The sequence below is a fragment of the Amblyomma mixtum genome, chromosome 9 (assembly GCF_055824585.1).
Source record: "Amblyomma mixtum isolate Tamu chromosome 9, ASM5582458v1, whole genome shotgun sequence".
Taxonomy (NCBI): Eukaryota; Metazoa; Arthropoda; class Arachnida; order Ixodida; family Ixodidae; genus Amblyomma; species Amblyomma mixtum.
Window position 1 is genome coordinate 17,152,655 of NC_143020.1, and position 26,385 is coordinate 17,179,039.

The following is a 26,385-nucleotide window of genomic DNA, read 5'->3' on the forward strand; positions in this document are numbered from 1 at the left end:
GGACTGCTAGGAATAGCATCACTTCTGGCCGCCTCCTGACGACGTTTTTATTGGAAGCGCGTGGTGCCCCTACATTATTATAAAAGTTTCAAAGTTAAAGCAATGCAGTTTCCAACGAAAGGATCCTAAATTGTATTCATTTACGCGTCTACAACTAGGCGCGAGATATATCGTGAAGCTGTATTGTAAACAAGTAGTTTCCTCAGATAAGTGTTGGAAAATTCAGTTGAAAATGCACATTTCATGTAAGGACCGCACCGTACAAAAATAGGGCCCTTTGTAGAGTGTACACGGCACTCACGTAGCGCAAAGTTTGTTTACCCATATTTCGGTGTTCTTAAGTTACATAGAGCGCAAGGATATTTTGTCTCTACATCTCGGCTCACTGAGGTTCTGATTTCGTAATGAGCCCCACAAAAGGAACCTTTTTTAAACTAACAAAACTTGGAAAAAAAAACAAACCGCGGACGCAGAAAGAACCGATACCCGAAGTGATCACTAACAACTAAGCGTTTGGTCGCAAAACGCCAAATATGCACATGCTCGGTAAAAATTATACACAGAACACCAAGAAAGCACAACATTTAATGAGGCGCGTCTGGACAAGACAATTCTATTTCCGTAATTCCGGCATAATCTCGGTTTTGCGAAAAAATGCTCAGCTGGAAGTCAGCGCTTCTGTTGTTTCTTAAGTGTGCGTCCGTCGTCTTTTTGCGCTGTTAATTTTCAAGATGCTCGACGCTGCACACGATGTGGGGAAAACTCAAAAGAGGTGACTCAGTGGCCGAGCCCTGCCGCAACGCTCTTTGTGAGCTGGCGCGCTTCAAGATGCGACCTAATACGGGTCTGGAAAACTTGAGCTTTTGTATGCTGCTTTCGTAGGTGATAGACTGCAGCGCGAATTATTTGATACAAAAGCAAAACCTCTCGATGTGAAGTACATCATAAAAATTTTTCATTAGCACATACTAACGCACAACGTCCTTTAAATTGTTTCTTCTGCAGGGCTCCCATACGAATATTCCATTTAAATTCTTAACCGAGGGAATGGGAACCTCGTACACGGCACTCTGTGTTTTTACTGGCTCTTCAAAAACGTGAGTTAATTTTTAACTGTCAACAAAAGTCATTAGGAGAGCGACGCAGCTCGGAATTCTCTGGTCAGCGTCCTACCATATTCAGCAACGGTTATCTCTGCGATTCCTTTTGTGTTTGGTGAGTGCCACCGCCATCCGCACATGTCGTCACGTCTTTGTGGCATCACACGACGAGAGCGCGGTGTTTCCGCTATTGCGTTCTAATTAATGTCGCTCGGCAGGAACCGTGCTGCAACTCAATTTTTCCCTCTAAAGCACCTATGAAGCTTATTCCCGCTAGCCTGCTTTCAAACTCTCAGGCAGAAACTTTTATCTCCATGACAAGAGAGAGCGTAAATTTGAATTCATGAAAAGGATGGCACCGGAGTCGCAAGGGAAAAGCCCTTCCTTAGGCGAGGACCCTAGAGGCCGCAGCAGTCAACTGAGCTTAAGTGAATAGCCTGCGCTGAGCATCCAAGTCTGGGCGTGACAACTGCTTGTCCCAATTCTGTAGATTAGCATTGCGTACCGGCTCAATAGGTTTTATTTTGGGACAGTCCCACCTGACTTCATTAGCGTGGTGCTTGGTGGACCAGATACTCTAACCTCTAAACGTGTTTAGGTAAATTTCCGCATAGTTCTAGAGGTTTTAAAATGTGTTCGTTTATTTATGTCTCCAGACAACAGATTGCTCCTTACTTGTTTGCCTGCTGGGGAAATCCACTTATTTCGTCGTAGAAATTCCAGTCCCTCTTTGATGATCGAGGTTACGGCTAGGAGCAATGGCGACCTGGTTCCCTCGGTGTAATCGTGAGCATTATGTCTGCCTTTTCATTCCTAGCTAAATTCCCATCTCCAGGCGCCCATATAATGGTGTGGTAACTGCTGGCAATATGCGGACCGGGTGCCAGATTTTTAGCGGCGACCAGCTTGATTCAGCATAGTGTGAAATCTCTGCATGCTTCCTGGAAGTCCAATATTATGTTCCATGATCATTTTAACGGTTGCCTCAGCTTAAGGGGAGGCGCTGTTCCTAAGTGACGCGCTACCAGTTCCTTGAGGCACTTTTTTTTGTGTATATTTGAGATCTAGTGACCGCTTTGCTTTACATGTTTTTTGAATTACTAGAATGTACAGCTTAAGTTCCAAATGTTTTGCGCTTTATTTCACACGCAAATCTTATTCGTGTTCTTTTTTTGTTTTGTTTTGTACACGTGTCCCCCCGCGCTGCAAGTCATGTATTCGGGGGGGTTCAGGCTGTTTCAAGTGGAAGTTGTTTCCACTTTTTTACCTGAACCAACCCTCATCAGTTTGTGATGAAAATAAAAACGTTTGATTGATTGATTGAAAACGTTTTTCTGTGGTTGACGGCGACTATCACGGCGACTATCACGGCAACTTTGGCGTTTTCGCAGAAGGCAGAAAACACGTACACCGGTGTTCTATTTGCCTCCGTATCGCCAGTTGACGTGATGCACCCGGGCTGTTCTCCGTTTTTCGTGGATCGTCTTGTGCATGTGCGTGGGTTTCAGGGAAACCTTCGTGTGTTTCCTGACATGCGTAGGCATGTCGGCCTACCTTTTGATTTCATCGAGGTCTGCCGCGCTTCCAACATTAGGGAGAAGGCCTGTCCCCGCGTTTTTCAGCTGGAGGCAGGCTTATGCATGAGTTCAACATCCCAAAGCGACTCCGCTATAAGAGACTCTGTAATGAAGAGTTCCGGGATTTTCGACCACTTGGGTGAAAGCCCACCACACTGCCACGTATCATTGTAGTGTTTGTTCGTTCACGCTCAAGGCTGCAGGAAAGGGCTGTTATTATTTTTGTTTTTGACGCGAGAAGTGGCCAGTCTAATCTCGATTGATCGCAGCCATGAAAGGCTGCATCTAGGTTTTTCCAGATTACTGTAGATGATCTTGTCTTTCTATCTGGAAGTTTCCTTGTCGGCTTTAAATTGAGCGATGCCGCTAGCGGCGGACATTCGTAGTTCGACGATTGACGAGCACGCTTGTTGCATACGCCGCCACCGAGTGAGTTAGTTCTTTTGCGGGCGCAAGTCAGCCCAAATAAACAGCTTCGTTTGCAAGTATTTCTGGCGTCTTCCTGACCGCTGGACTGCCGTCACTACAACGTGACATCTGGTGGAGGTGCTGGGTAGCCTTTCATGTTCTGGACACCCCCTACAAGTCGTGACGCCAGCCCTCTGAGTCATCTACCGCAGGACCTGAGTCCAGTCCACCGGGCAAGCCGACGCCTGCAAGGCGACGCACCTGAGTTCGGGATTCTGCCGAACCCTACCCGGAAGCGAAAGCCAGCAGAAACGCCTACCATGAGCTTGCCCCAGACGATGACTCCAATCATTCTTCAGCAGCCCCGAGTGCCACCAATCTTCGACGCTTCGCCTGGCGCCGACCCCGAAGAATGGCTGGAGCAGTTCGACCGTGTGGCTATCTTCAACAACTGGGACGATGCCACAAAACTTAGGTACGTCTTCTTCGCCCTGGAGGGACCAGCAATAGTCTGGTTCGAGAATGAGGAAGCCAGCCTTGCCAACTGGGAAACCTTCAAGGAACAGCTTCTGAAGACCTTCCCAATTGTCGTGCGAAAGGAGAGAGCCTAGCAGCTGCTGCAGTCTCGCGTGCAACACCCAAACGAGACCGTTGCAGTGTATACTGGGGAGATGAAGCGTCTCTTCCGGCGTGCCGACATGAACATGAAGGAAGAAGAGAAGGTGAAGTTGCTTATGCGAGGAGTCAAAGAGCAACTCTTTGCCGGCTTCGTCCGGAACCCACCGAAAACCGTCGAGGAATTTGTAGAAGAGGCATCCACGATGGAAAAAACTCTTGATGCCCGAGCCCGCTAGTATGACCGCCAGCAGCACGTTTTCTCAGCAAGCTGCCTGGACACTGCTAACAACAATGACCTGCGGGAGGTTATACGTCAAGTTGTGCCTGAAGAGCTCCGACGATTGCTGCCAACGGGAACGCAGCCGCAGCTTTCATCGCTCACAGACGCCATCCGCGATGAAGTTCAACAGGTCTTGGGTGTGACGTCGACCACCACGCAGCCTATGGAGCCCCCAGCCATGACTTACGCCGCAGCTGTGCGCCATCCTGCACCTCGACGACGGGACTCAAGCCCCTATCGCCCTCAGCCAGCTGCGTTGGACCGCCGCCCTCTCGCCCCAACCCGCCCGTCCTACGAGCGTCGCACATAGCCGAGGAAATGCGACGAGTGGAGAACTCCCGACCAGCGCCGCCCATTATGCTTCCACTGCGGCGAAGCCGGTCACGTCCTCAGGCACTGCCCATACAGAAGACTGTGCATCCGAGGGTTCTCTTACGACGCTCCACGACCCCGACCCGGCCAGCGATCAACCGAAATCGAGGAGTTTTTTCGTCGGGAAGAATACTCATCGCCGAGCCGCCTATCACGTTCCCCGTCGCCATCGTCCCCGCGCTTTGTATCTCCTAGCCGAGGTTACGCCATGCGTAGACGCTCCCCCAGCCCCCGTAGGTTAAACTAAATAAAGCAGCCTCTGGAGGTGAGGTTGCTTCTAAGCGCAATGATAAAGATCCTCCATCGACGAGTACTCAAGACCATCCCTCAACTACGACGACAACACCGACGACGACGACAACACCGACGACGACGACAACACCGACGACGACAGCTCCGACGACGACGACAGCTCCGACGACGTCGACGACGACGCGGCCAGACTTGAAGCTTTTACTGCTGCCCAGTGAAGTAACGTCGGAGTACGCCCACCGCAGCCTCACTACTCGACGAAGCCGAGATCGGACACCGAGGACAACGTACAATACGAGAACGCGAACAACTTGGTCGACACAGGAGCTGACTACTCCGTCATGAGCGTGCCACTCGCTGTCCGACTCAGGAAAGTGACAACAGCTTGGGATGGCCCGCTGATCCGCACCGCAGGTGGTAACCTTATTACGCCGTCAGGACGCTGCACCGCTAGAGTTACAGTAAATGGGCGAACCTATGCTACAACCTTCCTGGTCCTACAGAAATGCTCGCGAGACGTGATTTTGGGAATGGACTTCCTGAATGAACATCGGGCGATCATCGACCTTCGATCTAAGACGATCAAGCTTTCCACGGACAAAGCCATATCTGCCGCGACGACAGCGGCGCATCACATTGCCTTAAACGTCCTCGACGAAGCATTGAGCGTGCCGCCCCGATCAAGTGTCGTCGCCTGCATAGGTAGTGGAGACATCGAAACTGCCGAAGGCGTCATCGAGGGGAACACCCAGCTACTCCTGGATCGAGGACTGGCCGTCGCAAGGGGAGTCGCCCAAATCCGAAATGGCCAAGCCCAGGTGTTGCTAACCAACTTCACCGAAGAATACCGGCATCTAACCAAAGGTACGACGATTGCTTTCCTCGACGAGCTGGCAGACATCACAGACATATTTGCCCTACCCGACCAACCCGTAGAACCATCTGACCAAGGCCATCAACCAAGGTTTGATATCAACCGAGCATTACCACGGAGCAGACAAGACCAAATACGCAGTATTCTTCAAAAGTACAGCGATTGCTTCTCATCAGCATCGAATGTGCGACGAACCCGGCTTGCCAAGCACCGCATTGTCACAGACGAACACGCCCGACCCTTGCGACAGAGCCCCTACCGCGTATCGCCGCTAGAACGCCACGCTGTCCGCAAGCAAGTTGAGGAAATGCTTCGTGACGACGTCATCCAGCCATCGAGGAGCCCCTGGGCAGCACCAGTCGTCCTAGTGAAAAAGAAAGACGGCACCCTTCGCTTTTGCGTCGATTACCGCCGGCTGAACAGCATTACGAAGAAGGATGTCTACCCCCTCCCCCGCATCGATGATACACTGGACCTGCTGTGCAACGCTAAGTACTTCTCATCGATGGACCTGAAGAGCGGCTACTGGCAAATTGAAGTCGACGAAAGAGATCGCGAAAAGGCTGCGTTCATCACGCCAGACGGACTCTTCGAGTTCAAGGTTATGCCATTCGGCCTCTGCTCTGCCCCAGCGACGTTCCAGCGAGTAATGGATACGGTGCTCGCAGGCTTGAAGTGGCAAATTTGTCTAGTCTACTTAGATGACGTTGTTGTCTTCTCCACAAGCTTTGAAGACCACCTCAGAAGGCTTCGGACAGTGCTGGAAACAATCAAGTCTTCGGGCCTAACACTGAAACCAGAGAAATGCCACTTCGCCTACGAGGAGCTGCTGTTCCTTGGTCACGTCGTAAGCAAGGATGGAGTTCGCCCAGACCCCCAGAAGACGGCTGCGACGCACAGTTTCCACAGCCTAATGACAAGAAAGCTATACGCAGATTTCTAGGATTGTGCGCTTATTACCGGCGATTCGTCAAGAACTTTTCGCGCATCGCTGAGCCTTTGACCAAACTTACCAAGGCGGACGTGCCTTTTAAATGGGAAATGCCGCAAGAGGAAGCTTTCAAAGAGCTAAAGCGCCGCTTACAGTCCCCTCCTGTGCTTGGGCACTTTGATGAAAACGCCGAAACCGAAATGCATACCGATGCATGCGCTGTGGGCTTAGGAGCGGTGCTCGTTCAGAAAAATGGTGGAGAGGAAAAAGTTATCGCGTACGCTAGCCGTTCACTGTCGAAAGCCGAAGCCAACTATTCGACGACCGAGAAAGAATGTCTCGCCATTATTTGGGCCACGTCGAAATTTCGCCTCTACTTGTACGGACGACCATTCAAGGTTGTGAGCGATCACCATGCTCTGTGCTGGCTAGCCAATTTGAAAGATCCCTCCGGCCGCGTTGCTCGTTGGAGCCTGCATCTTCAAGAATTCAACATAACTGTAGTCTACAAATCTGGCCGCAAGCATTCCGACGCAGAGTGCTTGTCGCGAGCCCCCGTCGACGCAGCAAGCGAAGAAGACGACGATGCTTTCTTAGGACCGGTAAGCGCCAGCAGTTTCGCGCAGCAGCAGCGCTCCGATCCTGAGTTGCAAAGCATAGTTGATTACCTGAAAGGCCAGACTGCATCGCCTCCTAGAGGACTCAAGCGCCAACTGTCGTCCTTCTTCGTTCACAATAATGTCCTCGTGAAGAAGATCTTCGCGTCCAACAGGACAGTACATCTTCTTGTCGTGCCCAAGAATCTTAGGCAACAAATTATGCAGGCATGTCATGATGAGCCGACTGCGGGGCATCTCGGGATTGCTCGTACGTTGCACTGCATCCAGGAGAAGTACTATTGGCCGCGGCTAGCTACTGACAACCTCGACGTCGCCGCCTACCTTCATCGCGCCGAGGAAGCCCGAAGACTTGCGCGGCTTCGCATTCAAGACCAGCAGCACAGCGACGCCCGACGCTACAATCTGCGCCGACGAGACACGCATTACAAGTCAGGTGATCGGGTTTGGATATGGACGCCAGTTCGCCGCCGTGGATTGAGCGAAAAGTTGCTGCGACGCTACTTTGGCCCGTACAGGATTCTCCGTCGCATCGGTGACCTCGACTATGAAGTCATCCCCGATGGCACGACAGCATCTCAGCGACGCCGCCCACGCCCGGAAGTCGTACATGTCGTACGCCTGAAGCCATATTATGAACGCTAAATGACTCGAACTTTTCATTCTCCGTGTTTATTTACATTTTAAAGCATCGAGACGATGCTTCTTTGGAAGGGGGGTAATGCCACGTAGCATTGTAGTGTTTGTTCGTTCACGCTCAAGGCTGCAGGAAAAGGCTGTTATCATTTTTGTTATTGACGCGAGAAGCGACCAGTCTAATCTCGAATGATCGCAGCCATGAAAGGCTGCATCTAGGTTTTTCCAGATTACTGTATGATCTTGTCCTGCTATCTGGAAGTTTCCTTGCCGGCTTTAAATTGAGCGATGCCGCTAGCGGCGGACATTCGTAGTTCGACGATTGACGAGCACGCTTGTTGCTTACGCCGCCACCGAGTGAGCTAGATCTTTTGCGGGCGCAAGTCAGCCCGAATAAGCAGCTTCGTTTGCAAGTATTTCTGGTGTCTTCCTGACCGCTGGACTGCCGTCACTACAACGTGACAATACTGTGCGGGAAAGGGTGGTTTTCTACCATGTATGTAAGTGGTTAGCGGGCAAGAATTATGTTTTCGAAGGCCTTTCTGAGACAAGATGCGAGAGTAATTGGTGAGATATTCTCTATGTTGATTTGTTTGTGCGGTTTAGGAATAATGATAGTTTTTCCATGCTTCCAGGTGGCAGGGAGGGTACCTGATTTTCAGCACTCGGTAAAGTGGGTGACTACATGAGATATGGAGGCATTGTCAAGGCTTCCGATGACAGCATTGTAATTTGATCTTCCCCCAGTGCAGTATTGCACAATTTCAAAACGGCTGTCCGAAATTCCGCCTCTGTAATAGGGGCGTCAAGCTGAGGTTGAGGTGGACCTCTGTACTCGGGGTGCTGGCAAGGGTCACCTGGAGTGGTATGTGTGGATATAACCTGCGCGAGGAAGGCGTTCGTATCCTGCCTGTGGTTATGAGCAAGGCGGCGAATGCTAAGGCGTGTCTGGGATTTGATTGCCGCTGGTCTAGCATGTGGCATAAGAATTGCCAAGGACGGGTTGTGGACAGATTGCCGCGAAGGCTGTTTAGAAATCTGATTCCAGTTAGCTTTGCAATCAGTGGCACTGTTCTATTTGAGTCTGAGGCTGTGCGAGTTTGAGTATTAGTTTCCTGTTGTGTTTCTGAGTTTTCCACCTTTGTTTTATGCGTTCTTGAGGGTTGAGCTTATGTTAAGGACAATGCAGCGAGCTATGGAAAGAAAAATGATAGGTGTAACGTTAAGAGATCGGAAGCGGGGTGTGGGTGAGAGAACAAACGCGCGTCAATGATATCCTAGTTGAAATCAAGAGGAAGAAGTGAGCTTCGTCAGGGCATGTAATGCGAAGGCAAGATAACCGCTGGTCCTTAAGGGTAACGGAGTGGATTCCAAGAGAAGGCAAACGTAGCAGGGGGCGGCAGAAAATTAGGTGGGCGGATGAGATTAATAAATTTGCGGGAATATGCTGGCCGCGGCTGGTGAAGGACAGGGTTAATTGGAGAGACATGGGAGAGGCCTTTGCCCTGCAGTGGGCGTAGTCAGGCTGATGATGATGATGATGAGCTTGAAGAAGGTGCGCGAGCTTAGTGTCAATTACGGGTGTGTCTGGGGTAGTGTATAGCGTTTGGGTATGTTGGCGAATGTCCTCCTGTAACTGGGTAGTCCAGGTGTCTAGGCCGAAGGGTGCCTGTGTTGACTGTACATGTTCGTGGCGAAATTTTCGGAGCTGGTCCCAATTCGTTTGTCTAAAGGTAAATTTGCGCTGAGGGCTGTGATAGTTTACTGTTATGCGAATTAGGAGGTGGTCGCTGTCTAGTGCGGTTTGCATTCTTTCCCACTGCAGGTGGGCCACATTTTTTGCAAGCGCGAGATCTGGTCTTGTATTGGTAACACTGTTAAAAACCCGCGTAGGCGGGCTAAAATCATTAAAGATGGTCAAGTGGAGCACTATGAGTTCTTTGCAGAGAACTGCGCTTCTGTGGTTGATGCGCCGATAGCCTCGGTCCATGTGGGCGCAGTTGAACTCTCCCGCAACCAGTAGGGGATTTGATCCAGCCTATTGCGTCGGTGATTTGAGCAGTGGAGGGAGTAGGTTAACTGGCTGCCGCGGTAGAAGATAGTAGTTAAGAACGAACAAGAGACATTGTGCAGGGTTTGGAGGTAAAATCTCGATGAAAGTGTGAGTGATAGGAGGGTTAATTTTTTTTCCTGTAATGCAAGTAGTTAGAGACGTATGTGACCACCCGAGTAAGATGATTAGAGCCCGAGGGGATAAGAAGGTATCCTGGAAGCTCTTTGCGAACGTTTGCGTCCTGAATTGCGATGATGTCTGGTGGGAATGAGGAAGTGCAAATAATTTGCTGCACAGGATCGGGCTTACGCTGAAAGCCCTTGCAGTTCCACTGAACAATCTGTAAAGAATTATGGTCCTACGGAGGAGCCATGCTGTAGGGTGGAGGGGTGTGGGGGGTGGCACTGTAGGAGGAGAGGCCGGTAAGAGTCTGGGAATAAGGCGAGGTAAACGCTCCTCTACCTTGGCCGTGGTGCTAGTGATGGCAGTATCCATTAAACGGGTATTGGTAGCTTCAATCAAAATTTGGCACTGCGCAGTTACCTGTGCACTAATTTGCTTTGTGAGCCTGGCTTCTAAGTTTTCGGTCAAGTCCTGAAATTTAGCTGCCAAGTCGATCGGTTGCGGTTGGCTCTTATCAGGCCTCCTCTTTTTCGAAGGAGGTTGGACAGGTGGCGAGGTGGCTGGAAAGGATGGTAGTGGAGGTGTGGAGGGTACAGCAGGGGTGGAGTTAAAGATGGCTGCCTTACCTCTTCCCGCAGAGCAGTCACTTCCTGGTCCTGGGAGGTCGGGGTATAAGTCCGAGAAAAATCTTGGAGGCCCACGTAGAGGTAGTAGGGAGGGTCGTTTGCAGCGGGGAAAAGTCCTTCTTGCTAAAGGGCTTATTCTTCTCTGGCGGTGGGCTGCGTTGTTTCGGAGTGGGATGTCTTGCCTTGCACGAGCCGGTACCCGTGAGGTGCTCGCCCCCACAGAGAATACAGATCGGGATGCAGGAAGGAACAGCTTGAGCGTCATACTTGTTCCCGCACCACGGGAAAAGACCAGTCTTGGGGTAGGGACAGGCGTCATATCTGTGGTCCGGTCGACGACAGTTTGTGCAGGCAACTGGAATGCCCTTGTATGCCGTGTATCTATACAGCATACATGTAGTGTATGGTATGAGGGAATGGTCCGTGAGCAAAAGTGATCAATATTGAGAGGATTCTCCCCATTCCGCGGGCCGCGATAATATCTGCGTCCGGGTTGCGGGTCTGGAGGTCCGTAGCACCTGCTCCGGGCCTCCGCCCAGTAGGCCTGCGAGATGACTCTGCGTACAGCCGCGGGCGGCGGTGCGATGCTGGTGGCGACAGGGTAAGTGGTCCCTTGGAGTACCCCTTCATTGAGTTGGACGAGTTGCAGGGCGGTTATCTCCTCGGGGTTAGCGACGGTGAATGTGTTATTCGTAGGGTGGATCTGGAGGTGAAAATCCCCTAGGTTCCGGCCATCGGCGATGATTTGCAGGGCTTGCATAAGTGGCGGCGCCATGGCTCCGCTCAAAGTTAGCCCGCCTCTCGGTCGAAAAATTACCCGTATAGCGCCGGGCGGGAGTGAAGCAAGGTGTTTCCATTACATCGCTGCGAGGCTGCGTCCGACACGCGCAGCTGTTGCTGTTGAGCGCGGTACGTCGGCTTAAAGGATGCAGGGGCAGCTTCGGCCTGAGCACCGACGGCGGACACTGCTGTTTGTGGGGAGGGGGGGGAGGGGGTACAAACAGGGCTTTCAGGCTAGGTTCTCGAATATAGTATGCGCGGAGTACTGTGGTCCACTCACTGGGTCTGGACGTTGCAAGGCTTAGGTTGTCGCCCTGCGCTTGCAGTCCATGGCTGTTGGGGTAGGTGCACTGCCGGTGATAGGCCTAGCCTCCAGCGAGGCGAGGCCCAGCGCGGCGGCTGGCGAGGAGCGACCTTTACGACGTCGGTGTGGTCAGAAAAATGGACGGGATTCAATAATGGCTGTAGCGGTCGTAAAGGGCTCCTTTAGGAAACGGAGCAGAACCTCCTCTTCTTCTTCGAGCCTGGCTCTCGAATAACGCTTTTAGTTGTGCGTCCCCCCTCTAGTGCCCTGCCTAGGCTGGAGTGTGCTTGCCAAGGAAGCGATCGTCAGTGGTAAGCGCCACCAGGCGGAAGCCGCATGTCTGACTATGCGTGGACGAAGCTCAAGTTTACAGCAAGAAGTATGCACCACTGTGAGAGCGAGGAGTAGGGCGATGCGCAAATTTTGACAGCAGGGATAGAATTTGTAGGGGGCGCGTCGTCCTTTCTGCTGCGTAGCTGTACCCAACACGTGATGGGTGCTGGTGCTTGAGAGAATGAAGGTAGCGACACGAAAGCTTGGCAGAGATGTAAAGCAGCGGCAGAGGCACTTTTGTTTTCTTTCTTGTCGTGTGTCACAGATGCTGAGAGACCGACTTGACGAATCTGGAAGCGCTGCGCGCCACCTGACAGCTTGCACGCAGCGTACGACGGCCCATTGCGGAATTCGTGCACGTCTTGGAAGAGTGGTATTGCCCCAGGTTCCTGTGATTTAGGACAGACAGAGAAAACAACGACGACCAGTTGCGCTCAGCCAGTTGGTTGTGTTGCCACGGAACTGGAAAAATTAGTTTCCTGGGCTGCATAGGAAAACCTGTAACGTTTGTGGGCGTGCGTTGGCATATTTAGGAGCGGACTTTGAGGCCCTGAAGCTGCCGTTTGTGACGTCAGACGGGGATGGCAAGGGTGTGGTGCTGAAGAAGCTGAAGCCGGAGTGTGTGTCATGGTGATGGCAAAAGCACTCTAACGCTGTAGTGGCTCAAGCCTGCAGCGCTGAAAAAAAAAAGTTTGGAAGAACGTATTTGAACCAGCCATGAAATCGTGTCAGAGCTACGGTGAAAACGAAACAGTGCCGACATTGTCAGGTTTACAGTTGACATGTTTATCAAGGCGGTAACGCTGTGCGCAGAAGCCGTTCCTCTTTGTCGTCGCTGGGTGCCTTGCGGAGCGTAGCGCGAAGGGCGCTTTGAGCCAGGTCTGATCTGTTGGCCTGGTTTCGGACGCCACTTTATAATGGTTGGTTTGGTTGGTTTATGGGGTTTAACGTCCCAAAGCGACTGAGGCTATGAGAGACGCCGTAGTGGAGGGCTCCGGAAATTTCGACCACCTGGGGTTCTTTAACGTGCACTGACATCGCACAGTACACGGGCCTCTAGAATTTCTCCTCCAAAGAAATTCCAGCCGCCGCGGCCGGGATCGAACCCGCGTCTTTTGGGACAGCAGCCGAGCACCATAGCCGCTGAGCCACCGCGGCGGCGCCACTTTATAAAAGAGCCAAGAATGCTTTGTCGTCTATGCGTGGGAATATCTTGCCTTCTTCATCCTCTGAGGGTTTAAAGTTCGTTTTCTGACTGGTGAAAGTTTTCGGCTTGAAGGAATCATATTCTTAGCGGTAAGAAACAGACACAACACCAAGATACACACACAGGACACCCGCTAGACTTCAACTAATTTTACTGGACACTTGTACGACATAAGTATGTATCACTGAGCACACGCAAGTGCCTCGTCATCCGCATCAGGTCTAACTACGCCCTCCCCTCTCCTGCAAGGCATACGGTTGCGCAGATAAACAATCTCTTTTTCTGCCAACGCGAGGGAGGGAGTGCTCACACACATGTGGCCCGCCTCTTGAATACGAAAGGCTTCGATAATTTCCCTTTCTTTTTTGTCGGCTCCTACATGCATCACAGACGTAGCGTCATATACAGGGATACAGCCTTTACAACTTCTGCAATGCTTCACCAATTCAGCTCCACCGGCCTGTGATGAAACATCCCTTCTGTGCTCTCTAATCCTGTCATTGACACACCTTCCGGTCTGGCCTATATATACCTTGCCACAGGCAAGTGGAATGGTGTACACCACTCCCGTTCGGCAGGTTACAAACTTCATTTGGTGCTTTTTGCTGCAACACGGCTTCTTCGTTTCTGTGACTGCTGAACATAATCGTACCAGCTTTTCAGGGGCTGTGAACAGAACACCAACACCACACTTTTGGGCAACTCTTTTGAGGCGGTGGGATAGACTGTGGACGTACGGGATTGCGACCCACCGCTTAAGCCTTTCTTCACCTGCCTTGAATTTGGCACCACCAAGCTCCCGTAGTAAAGCTTCGATCACCGCATTCACCGATTGTAGAGGGTAGTCCGCCTTGTCCAAACGGTCAACCTGCTCTTGCAGACTGGCTTCCATGTTATGCGGGCACGACTTCTGCACAGCCGCGCGCAGGCTGTTCATCACAATGCCGCGCTTCACTACCTTCGAATGAGCTGAAGCGTAATATAAAACCTGTTTTTCTGATCTCAGCTTATATGCTCAGCACGTACGATTACCCGTGATGCATAGGGACACTTCTAAAAACTGGATAGTGCCATTCACTGGAAGTTCATGAGTGAACCTAAGCCCATCTGCACATCTGTGATAAACATCTAAAGTACCAGATACAGAAGAGGCACGTTCCTGGAGGCTATTCAATTTTACAATCACCAGATAATCGTCTACATATCTGAAACATTTCACAACACTCTAATCTAAACCCTTAGCAATGCGCTTGTGAGAATGAGCTAAAAATATATCACTAAGCATAGGCGCTAAACAAGACCCGATACATATTCCATCCTTCTGAACAAAATAGTCATCTCTGAAACACACCACAGTTGCTTTCAAATAAAAGGATAGCAATTCCAAAAAACTGTTTACTGACAAACCACAAGCGTTCTGGAAGTCTACCGCACCCCCGTTTTCTATGAGGTCACGGACAGCATCGATTAGTTGTGGCTGCGGAATACTGTAAAACAAATCTACTACGTCAATAGAAAATGCAAACTTACCACATGGTGTTTCGTGCTGCTCTTTTAGGTAATCAACCACTTCCATCGCATTCCTGACCCTAAAGGGAACAACTACTGTTAGAAGCTTCAGTTGTTTTTGAATGAACCTTGAAAGCACCCCTTGCCAGGATCCCTGCTCTGAAACAATGGCTCGAAAGGGCTGTCCTTGCTTATATGTTTTAACTGAAAAAAAGATTCTTAAACTATTCTCCTCAGCCCTGTCCACCTGTTTTTTCAGCGCAACCAATTTTAGCTCCTCACATAAAACCAAGCCTTTTTTCTTTAATTTCGCAATTCTCTTTTCGAATGGATCGAAGTTCTAACATATAGCCTCTTTCGCTTTTTTCAGAAACATATCATTTGGAAGTACTACAAATCCCCCTTCTTTATCAGCTGTTAGGAAAGCAAGCTCTTTGTTCTTTAGATATTCGGTTGTACTTCGAAGTATTTGCGCAGCGCTCCTGCAGGCTTCTTTCTAGCTAGTACACAGTCCATGCCCTCTGAAATACACCGCTGTTTCTCTTCAGGCGCAACATTATCTACAATCTTCCTAACCATAGACACAAGACTTACAAGTTTTTCTTTGGGCTCCACATAGAACTTCGAACCGCAGCGCAACACCTTTTCAGCATCCTCTGGCAACTCTTCATTTGTCAGCAGGGTTACATTCTTATTCTTCTCTTCAGCACACCCCTCTCGTTTCTTCCGGGACAGAAGGCTCGGGCGACACTGTTTCCAAAGGAATTCTGTACCCACAGCTGCCCCCTGGGACCACGCTTCGGCTCATTCGAAGGTAGTGAAGCGCAGCATTGTGATGAACAGCCTGCGTGCGTCTCTGCAGACGTCGTGCCCGCATAACATGGGAGCCAGTCTGCAAGAGCAGGTTGACCGTTTGGACAAGGCGGACTACCCTCTACAATCGGTGAATGCGGTGGTCGAAGCTTTACTACGGGAGCTTGGTGGTGCCAAAGTGAAGGCAGGTGAAGAAAGGCTTAATCGGCGGGTCGCAATCCCGTACGTACACAGTCTATCCCACCGCCTCAAAAAAGTTGCCCAGAAGTGTGGTGTTGGTGTTCTGTTGACAGCCCCTGAAAAGCTGCGACGATTATGTTCAGCAGTCACAGAAACGAAGAAGCCGTGTTGCAGCAAAAAGCACCAAATGAAGTTTGTAACCTGCCGAACGGGAGTGGTGTACACCATTCCACTTGCCTGTGGCAAGGTATATATAGGCCAGACCGGAAGGTGTGTCAACTACAGGATTAGAGAGCACAGAAGGGATGTTTCATCACAGGCCGCTGGAGCTGAATTGGTGAAGCATTGCAGAAGTTGTAAAGGCTGTATCCCTGTATATGAGCTACGTCTGTGATGCATGTGGGAGCCGACAAAAAAGAAAGGGAAATTATCGAAGCCTTTCGTATTCAAGAGGCGGGCGACATGTGTGTAAGCACTCCCTCCCTGGCGTTGGCAGAAAAAGAGATTGTTTATCTGCGCAACCGTATGCCTTGCAGGAGAGGGGAGGGCGTAGTTAGACCTGCTGCGGATGACGAGGCACCTGCGTGTGCTCGGTGATACATATTTATGTCGTACAAGTGTCCAATAAAGAAAGTTGAAGTCCAGCGGGTGTCCTGTGTGTGTGTATCTTGGCGTTGTGTCTGTTTCTTACCGCTAAGAATATGGTTGCTTCAAGCCGTTACCAACTAGCCCAACTTAATGTTTTAACAAAGTTTTCGGCTTCTTATTTTTGTTTTCTTAGTCTAAAGCAAACCTAAAGCAGGAGCTGAGAATTACTTTGCGGTGGTACTTTCCACCAATGGGCATATTGACGAGCCTCCTTGTCGTTGCTATCTTGCGGGACTCTTCGCTGCTTCCACGATCGCGTTTTCTTACTCGTGAACTTTACAAAATAATCGCTCGCTCATGCTCACAAATTGCTTAGATCACCTTAGGACAAAATGAAGCTATTAAGGATAGAATAGTTTTCGGAAGCAAACCTTAATCGACATTTCTCCGAGTCATGTTTCCATGCATGATGACATTGATAGGTGCAGGTGTTGTCAGGTAATTATGGCTTGTAGCAGCGTCTGTGTTCCCTGGTTTTGAGTCGCAGAAGTATGGGCTTGTAATCACGTGGGCACCAGCACAGCTGCGGAGCATGACGGGACGAGCACGAGAAGGGTGCGAAGGTTATTTTAAACCGCAGTGCAGGACCTTTAGAGGGGTAAGGACGAAGACTCGGCAACGCATTCACCACATCACTTGCGCTCAAGGCCAGACAGTACCGTGCGATGGCAAGTTGGTCAGCTGATGGTTGCTCAGACGCGCGGAAAGAAGCAGTGCAGCTCATCAGCTTCCATCGCTAAAAGGAATGGTCTCAGGCGCTAGTTCCTGGCAGCGTGGGAGCCTGAATGGAAGAGACGAGAACTCGGCAAAACTTTGAGCAGAAACCGCTACAGCATGAAGTCCGTGGTCCGGATATTGCGCAAAACCGCGCCCTGTGGTAAGAATCAGAAATGCGCACGCGCGAGAACGGGCTACCCCATAGGACGATAAAGTTCACGTGAAACGTGGAATACAAAGGAAGCGAAGAAAAGTGCGCACCCGGAAAACGTAGGAAAAGCTAGAAATGGCTCGATAAAGAACGCTGTGTGGCGAGTTGGTAAACATTTTTCATAGTTGTAGCGCTGTAACTATGGCAGAAATGATTGAGAAGTAAACACTGTGAAAGATTTTTCTTACTGGTTGGGTTTCAAGAGTTATAATAAATTCTCACATATCTCCAACCAAAAACTCAAAGAAGAAGAGTCGCTATTGACCGCCTCCACACAGTCCGAAAACGTCACTCGCAGTCTTAACCCCCTCTCCGCCCTCCCCCACGCCTTTCGCATCGCAGCTTTCGTTCTTTTGACCTCCTGCTCCCCTCCATGCATACCGTAGGCAAGACTCTAGCTGCTGCCCCCAGTAACTCCTGAAGAAAGACCAGAGCTGTTGGGTTTCAAATTAAAGCTTTTTGTTGGAGGTGTGCTAGAAATTTTTATAAGGTGAAATTGTTGAAGGGAACTTTTATTAATTTTGTGTAAATGTCCAAGAATTGCATTTTATTACAGATTTCTTATTGATTTTCGGTCACAGCACTGTGGTTATACATTCACACAAGCAGTCAGCGGTGCCTTTCAGAGTGTTTGTAAGACGACAGTTGCACTTTGTTTTTGTTCTCTCCGCAGCCTTGCGAATTCCCATCCATTAGGTTTCAAACTGTCCTGGTTAGACGTTGGGAAACGAAGAAAACAACAAGAACCCTTAAACTATCACAATGCACAATGGACCACATTCTTTTTTTTACCCTTCTTTCAGCGTGAAATGTTCAATCCATCAATCTTCAGGCAACCTGGAAGCGACTTTCAAAAATGTGAAGCTGAAAAAGGACGAGGAGTTTACCGTGCTGGTACGAAACACTCCGGAAGCCTGGCTAGTGCACACAAGTTTCGATTCTACACCGGTATTGCTAAAAGGAACTGAGTACAGAGAATATATCGACTTCTCGGTTGTAGAAGGTGCCTACTTGAAAAACGTGACCTTAGTGAGTAAACCCGTTTTCTTTTGCTTGTTAAAAAGAAGGCGCCCTTAAGATTTGCATGCAGCATATGTGGGTTATACCAGGCTACTCTTCGATTAGCTTTCTGAAGTGTTACGGAGGCTTTACTGTACCCTTGGTGGTGAAAGACAGCACTGCCTCTGTAATTCTCAGTTGAGCGTGCTTTAATCTTAGATGAATTGTTGCTACTGCGCTTCTGCGACCTTCGCATGAGTGGCGTCACTATGGTCAGCTGAATCAGGTGCGGTGCCTAGCTCGTCACCCTCCCTCCATTTCCTCCAACCCTTCTAGTGCACTGCTCTACCACCGTGCTCTGCATGAATAAGTGTGGTGCTCGCTGAACACTATGCGGTAAATAGTTCAGTAAACAGGCACATCAAGAACCTGCTGAGTCAACATATTATTATGCTCTTACGGGAAACAGATATAAAAACAGTGAAATCAGTTTTAAGAACAAAGTAGCACTGATGAAGAAATAAACTTTGAACAGGCAGCGCTGAGAGACGACACACACAGGGCGCTGAACTAACAACTTTAATTTCGAAGAAGGGCGATCCGCACGTTTTATACAACACCAAAAACCAGTGATTGTAGAGCACATGCGCAAGTGCAGAGGCAAAAAAATGTGCGGATCGCGCTCCTTCGAAATTAAAGTTGTCAGTTGAGTGCCCTGTGTGCAACGTTTCTAGATAAAGACGGTTGGGAAACTTCGCCGGCGAGCCAGGGAGCAAAGCGGCCCCACGCGATCGCCGTCTAGGTGGTGGCGCTGCGGTCGCTTTAGGATGAGCGCGTCGTCTGCTACCATGGAGGAAAAAAAAAATAAGGAGGGAGCATGACGTCACGCGGCCAGCGTTCGCAAGCCGAGTGTTTTGAAGTCGTTTTCTCCCTCACTTTTTCGCTCTCCGAGCCGGTCCTTTATGTTTCGATTCCGGTATGTTTTAGTGCGCGCGTATGCGCGACCCGCGGCGCGGGCGTCTACAGCAAGGAAGTTGATCTACAGTTAGTCTGCCGCTCTACTCGGCGCATGCGCGCGCGCAGCGGGGCTAGACTTCACCGCACGCTATCACGTGGTGCGATCACGGGGGGAGACACTTTCTTTTTTTTGCTATATCTTTACTTGTTAAGACTAGGCTTCAAGGTTGTCGCCGGACACTCCCTCCTCAGTTTTTTTTCCTCCATGTCTGCTACTACCAGCTCAACGTTTTTCGATAATAATATGGGCGCCGCGGCGGTGAAGAGAAACCGTGGCCTCTGAGATCAAGCGCGATGTTGAAGTACCGATGCTTAAGCTGGTCACGGAGGCCATGGGAAAACAAACGCGGTACTAAAGCTGAGCATGGTGGCAATTGCCACCACCCCGTTTCAAATGGGGCGCTCCTATCCATCCATCCATCCATCCATCCATCCATCCACCCATCCACCCATCCACCCATCCACCCATCCACCCATCCACCCATCCATCCATCCACCCATCCACCCATCCACCCATCCATCCATCCATCCATCCATCCACCCATCCACCCATCCACCCATCCACCCACCCACCCATCCACCCATCCACCCATCCACCCACCCACCCACCCACCCACCCATCCACCCACCCACCCACCCACCCACCCACCCACCCACCCATTCACCCACCCATCCATCCATCCATCCACCCATCCACCCATCCACCCATCCATCCACCCACCCACCCACCCACCCACCCACCCACCCACCCACCCACCCACCCATCCATCCATCCATCCATCCATCCATCCATCCATCCATCCATCCATCCATCCATCCATCCATCCATCCATCCTTCCATCCATCCGTCCATCCGTCCGTCCGTCCGTCCGTCCGTCCACCCGTCCGTCCGTCCGTCCGTCCGTCCATCCATCCATCCATGCATCCATCCATCCATCCATCCATGAAATAGGCGACAGAAAGGGGCCGCATACCCGGAGCAAGTTTTCCAACTGTCTTTATCTAGAAACGTTGCCTGTGTGTCTCGTCTCTCCTTTGTCCCTCGTCTGTCAGCGCTGCACGTTCGGGATGTCAAACCAACTGGCCCAGCAACACACCCTGCACAAGAGATACACACAGCAATATTTTATTGTATGAATTGATGCGGCAGTTAAGAGTGTGAATATCAGCAGAGCGAAGGAAAAACAATAAGCATTCAAAATAAGAACACTGTTTGAGCATTTAAAACGTTTTTACGAAATAGAGCAAGGATGTTTGCGAACCTGTAAAACGGCATCAAGCCAAAAACTATTTCAAACTGTACGGAAAAACTGAAGTCATATGCAGTGAAATGAATATAAACCAATAATAAATTGATGCAAACATTGTCCCAGTATGTGAAAACAGGAAAACGGACCGTGACTAGAGGCATCGCTAAAACAGCCAAACTTGGATGTGTGGGATAGACAAAAAACAAAAACTACGCTTCGATTCAAAACAGTTTACATAGAGACCGGAAAACAGTTAAAGTACATTGACCATAAACAAAAGGTGCTAACAGTTATTTGAACAAAACAAACATTTTCCATTCCTCACATGATACATAAAAGTACATTTACCATAAATACAAGATGCTAACGTTTATTACGACAAAACAAACTCTTTCCGAACCTAACGTGATACATAAAGGAGAGCGTTCAGTAAGTTGTCTAGCCCAGTATGCTCCGCCTGTGTTCGGCAGCTCAGTTTGTACGTCTGATTGAGACTAGTCTGGGCATATTATGCAATAGCAGTTCAATGCGATTAAAGCACTTGAAGGGACAGTATAAGAAGTGCAGCAAAGTGTGAGTTAGGAGAAAGGAACATATTTTTAACTATGTTTCGTGGTTAAGCATTATAAAAAAAAGAAAGTGACCCATAAAATATATGATGTCTGCTTATTGTCGCAATACAATTTCCTACTGCCTATTAAAGGATTTGGTCAAGCAGTTTAAAAGCGATAGACAGTCAACTGAAGATGATCGCCGTAATGTGGAGGCCATCAGTCTGGTTGATCATCGGCGTTATGTATGAATTAGGCATTTCGGTAGGCATGGCTTCCAGTACCACCCACGATGTTTTTATGGTATCGAAAGTTAGTTCCCGGTGAGCGCAACGAATGTTGACGCGTGAGCAGAAAGCACATCGCCAGCAATTTAGGGAAGATAATCTGCATATATTCATTTAACATAATCAGGAGACTTCTGTTCTCAAACTTTTACGGTTGATGAAAAATGGATACACCACAACGATCCGTAGTTTAAATAAGAGTCCATGCAATGGAAGCACACAGGTCACGAACTTCAAAGCAAGTTCGTGCCGAAATATCAGCTGGAAAGATTGTGGGAGCAGGTACTTCGCTTACAGGGGGCGTTTTATTGCTGCAGCTCATTAAAATTACGCAATGAAAAAACTACAAACTACGCTCAAAAAGGTTTTTGTTGCAAAGAATGGCTCTTCTGAGACCAGAGCAAGAAAAGAATTGAAAAGAGACAAAAATTTTTCCTCAACTTTTCTTGGTCCCTTATGCACTTTTAGCAAAATTCTTATCTGTAGTTGGAAACGGGTTTTTCTAATCAAATGTAAAAATCTTGCAATTCAAAATTTCGAGAAGTGGCCTAATTTTTCGGTAGTAGCTAAAAACCGGCATCGCTAATCCTGTTCGAAATTGCACGCAAAGACATTGGTTGCCTCTTTATTGAAGATTAATAGTAAAGTGCTGCGTAATGTTTCATATTATGAGGTCGATACATATTAGTTACGATAATTTGTTAGTCACCTCTACTCGTTATTGTTGATTAAGATAGTAACTGCCGCGCAATTCACTTCAAATTGATTGCATGTGCTTGAATATGAATAATCCAAGCGGTACAACTAGAAAAAATTTAAAAATCACGATTTTGCTTGTAACCTTTGTTAAGATAAAACATGAGTACGCTTGCTTCTTCAAATGTATTCTACTTGCCATGTTATTGGAAGTCAATATTTTTCATTATTTCGAGCGCATTTTAAAGGAAGTTGACTTGGGATCAAGTTTTTAAATTCGTAGCTCAAATGTGCGTAGCAAACTTACGAAATAATTAGTTGCGCCTTGAGCTTCTGGTACAAGAAAATCGGCTGGAAAGCTGCGGAATTCCGAAAATTGGAGACTGTCTGCATGCATGTGAAGTTTGTGCCACGTTTCGTCGTCAGTAAGTAGAAGTGCAGACATCACGTAGTCTGCATGCATGTGAAGTTTGTGCCACCATTCGTCGTCAGTAAGTAGAAGTGCAGCCGAGATCACGTAGTCTGCATGCATGTGAAGTTTGTGCCACCATTCGTCGTCAGTAAGTAGAAGTGCAGACATCACGTAGTCTGCATGCATGTGAAGTTTCTGCCACCTTTCGTCGTCAGTAAGTAGAAGTGCAGCCGAGATCACGTAGTCTGCATGCATGTGAAGTTTGTGCCACCATTCGTCGTCAGTAAGTAGAAGTGCAGACATCACGTAGTCTGCATGCATGTGAAGTTTGTGCCACCTTTCGTTATCAGTAAGCAGAAGTGCAGCCGAGATCACGTAGTCTGCATGCATGTGAAGTTTGTGCCACGTTTCGTCGTCAGTAAGTAGAAGTGCAGACATCACGCAGTCTGCATGCATGTGAAGTTTCTGCCACCTTTCGTTATCAGTAAGTAGAAGTGCAGCCGACATCACGTAGTCTGCATGCATGTGAAGTTTCTGCCACCTTTCGTTATCAGTAAGTAGAAGTGCAGCCGACATCACGTATATTTATAACAAAAACCATGGAAGCTGTCTAACGCGCCCTCGCCCTTAGGTACGGATATAACAAAAAGTTTTTGGAGGAACTAAAGTGTTTTCTTTTTGTTTTTCAGAACATATTGAGGCAGTAGCAGCACGCAGTCACCAAGTTAAACGATATGTAATAAACGACACAGTTTCTTCTTCATATTACGTCACAGCATCACCAATAAACGAATCCTTGAAGTTGTCTTCCTATTTCTCCTGTTGTTTTCTATATTTGCAGCCTTCTTCCCAACAAGTGCTTAAAAAAGGCATATTTGGCGTGAAGCCATCCCTTCGGTCGTGGGAAAGAAATATACAAGACGCTCAATCTGAAAGCTCCAAACATTCATAGAAACTTCATTTGTCCTGAGCGGCCGATCCCCCATTAAATCGAATTAAACGTTCCGGCACCAGCTTTTTTTTATTTACTTTCGGAAGTAGGAGGAGTCAGTCAACCTGTGGAGTGCCTTCCTGCGAGTCTGGTGGCGGCTTGCCGCTTTGTTATCGCCAGAGTGATACGTAATGCAAAGAGTCCAGGGGTATTTTTATTTACCGTGGGACGAATTGGTGGCTATTGTCACGTAGTGGTGACTGCAGTCCAGCAAACAGGAAAACAGCGAGAATGTCTTCGAAACGAAACTCTTTATTTGGGATGACTTGATCCTGCAAAGAACTGAATCACTCGGCGGTTGGGTAGCAACAAGCGTGCTCGGTGGTCGTCGAACAGAATGCCCGCCGCTCTCGGCCGAGCTCTTTTAAAAGCTGATAGCGAACTTCCGAGATAAAGCTTGGAAAGTTACTGGAACACTCTGGAGCAACGTATAGTCGGCTCCGCCTGGATGCGATCGGTCGAGATAAATCTAGGCTTGCCTTGCATCACAAACGAAGCGATAAAGCGGCGTGCCGGCAGCCTTGAGGAATGAACAAACACTACAAACATTCGCGGCATTATGCTTTCTGGGACTGAATCTATTTATTCGTGGAAAAAAAAATAAAAGTGAAAGCGAAGCCGTCACGCGACTGCCTGAAAGGCACAGCACGGGTCGGGTGACTCCACCTACTTGCGGAGGTGAGTAAAAAATTACAGGCGGTAGCCGGGACGTTTAATTGATTAAACAGAAAATCAGCCGCAGACTTTCTAAGTATGCTGAGAGCACGTATATGAAGTTTCCGTGCTAAAAAGACCAGCTAAGCTTTCCTTTTGGTGCATCTTTAACGAAAAATGAGTTTTTGTACTTATTTGCACAATGCAGCCAAAGTGGCTGCCGTTTATAAACTTGTTGCGCCGCCGCGGTGGCTCAGCGGTTATGGTGCTCGGCTGCTGTCCCAAAAGACGCGGGTTCGATCCCGGCCGCGGCGGCTAGAATTTCTTTGGAGGAGAAATTCTAGAGGCCCGTGTACTGTGCGATGTCAGTGCACGTTAAAGAACCCCAGGTGGTCGAAATTTCCGGAGCCCTCCACTACGGCGTCCCTCATAGCCTTAGTCGCTTTGGGACGTTAAACCCCATAAACTAAACTAACTTATAAACTTGTTGCGTTAAGAAACGTTCTTTTCGAGGAAAATGATTAGCAGTAAGCAATCTGTAACCCGTTCTGGCATTCAAAATAAGATTCGAAACAATATCTTGCTGCTGAGACACGCATTAGCAGTGCTTCGTGGGCTTGCAAAATTATAGCTACGTCTTTTTCAAGCTGTCCTTTGGCTGGAAATCGAAAAAAGTAAGGCATGTTTAATACAGTGTTTATGTGATCGATGAAACGTGAAGAAGCGTATGGAGGACATGATTTTACTGGGAAGCCCACAATAAGTCGATAAATTGGGAAGATTAGCATTAGTAGTCGCTTTAAGGCGTACAAGCGATGTAGTACTGTGACCCAAAGCACATAGATGGCGTTAACAAAACTTTATTGCAATCACAAGGCTACATCCAACGTCTGGTGCTCTGTTTTATGCACTGACACACTTAACAAACGAGAAATAATTCACCGAAGATTCCTGCCCATGCTCAGCGAAGCACGGACTTTACCTTTATTTTTTCACACTGTCTCCGTACAGCGAAACCTCTCCCACGCCGCAGTTTGGGCACTGCGGAGAGTATAGTGTAGGGTACCACTGTTGTAACTTAGCTGCCGTTGGGTATATGTTAGGTTATAGTATCCTAACGGTGTTCTCTTCTTACTTATTGAGGGATTTATGTGGTGTTGGGTACACCTTCCTAGCTGTTCTGTATGGCGCGATATTGTCGGCATGCACTGCTAAACCTATCAGGTCGCGGCACCCTTCATGGTCATCACGCGGAGACGCCCGTATAGAAGAGCTCGGGCATGCCTGTGAGCGGCTTCGTTTCCTCCTGGTTGTTCCAGGTGACCGGGAAACCAGATGACTGAGGATTGGTTGCGTGGATGCTTAGTCAGCAATGACAACCCTGACCTGTGAATTAAAACAGTATTGTAGTTGCGACAGGCGCTCTGGGAATCAGTGAGCACAACGGCGTTGGGGTTAGATGCTACAGCCAATGCGTTAGCTGCCTCCTCTGCGTGAGCAACAGCCAGTGCACTACCGGACGAGGTGGCCCACCCACATGTTCTAAGAATATTAAGCAAATAAAGATGTTTTCAATCAATCAATCAATCAATCAATCAATCAATCAATCAATCAATCAATCAATCAATCAATCAATCAATCAATCAATCAATCAATCAATCAATCAATCTTGCACGCCGCTTCTCGTTTCGAGGCAAATGAAGCGGCTGGGGCCGCTGTCGCGCGAGGGAACTCTCCGCGGCCTTTTCTTGCGCGTAACTGTATTTTTGTCAACGCATCGGTCGTGGAGCACTGCCGTCATTCCTTCAGAACGACAGGCTTGTCACACGCATTCATGATATTGTTCACAGCGGAACAAGAACGGGAAAAAAAAACGAAAAACGGAAGAGTAACACAAACAAGCGCTGACTATCAACTAGTTTTTACTGAAGAACACAAGGGGTATATATAGAAACACTTCATGAATCATGAATATCATGAATACGTACCAACTCGCCCCAATTTCTGCCTTGCTGATTGTCATACGCCTTTTCTGAATGTGCGATGGTGCTCGATACAGATCTTGCCGAGCGACGTCGAAAAAACTTAATCGCTATATTGATCGAGAGATAATGTGTTGGGCTAACTATAATTTGCGATTTTTAACCAAATTTACATGCAAGAAAATCAACTAAGGTTTTCTAAAGCTTATTTGACAGTGAAGCGGAAAGTCAAGCAAACATTTTTATGGCCTATTTGTGCGCTGATCTATCCTCACTGAAATAGAAACACTTAAATGTAAACCAAGCCTGTTCTTTTCAGGAGGTCGATCTGAGAAAAAGGAAACTGTTACTCTGCTTTTCCCACCGCAAAAATATTA

General features: G+C 48.7%; 2 protein-coding genes across 2 annotated transcripts in view; one reads left to right on the plus strand and one right to left on the minus strand.

The window, feature by feature from the left end:
• LOC149328406 (uncharacterized) overlaps positions 1-23,088 on the plus strand; it is a 62,623-nt gene extending 39,535 nt beyond the window's left edge. The window contains exons 5-7 of the mRNA XM_089558988.1: positions 1,006-1,097; positions 17,973-18,198; positions 23,071-23,088. Of these exons, the coding sequence (XP_089415114.1) occupies positions 1,006-1,097; positions 17,973-18,198; positions 23,071-23,088 (336 nt within the window). The remainder of the gene's footprint in view (positions 1-1,005; positions 1,098-17,972; positions 18,199-23,070) is intronic.
• The window catches only part of LOC149328407 (uncharacterized), a 213,720-nt gene continuing 207,529 nt past the window's right edge, over positions 20,195-26,385 (minus strand). The window contains exon 3 of the mRNA XM_089561839.1: positions 20,195-20,283. The gene's annotated coding sequence lies outside the window, so the exon portion shown is untranslated. The remainder of the gene's footprint in view (positions 20,284-26,385) is intronic.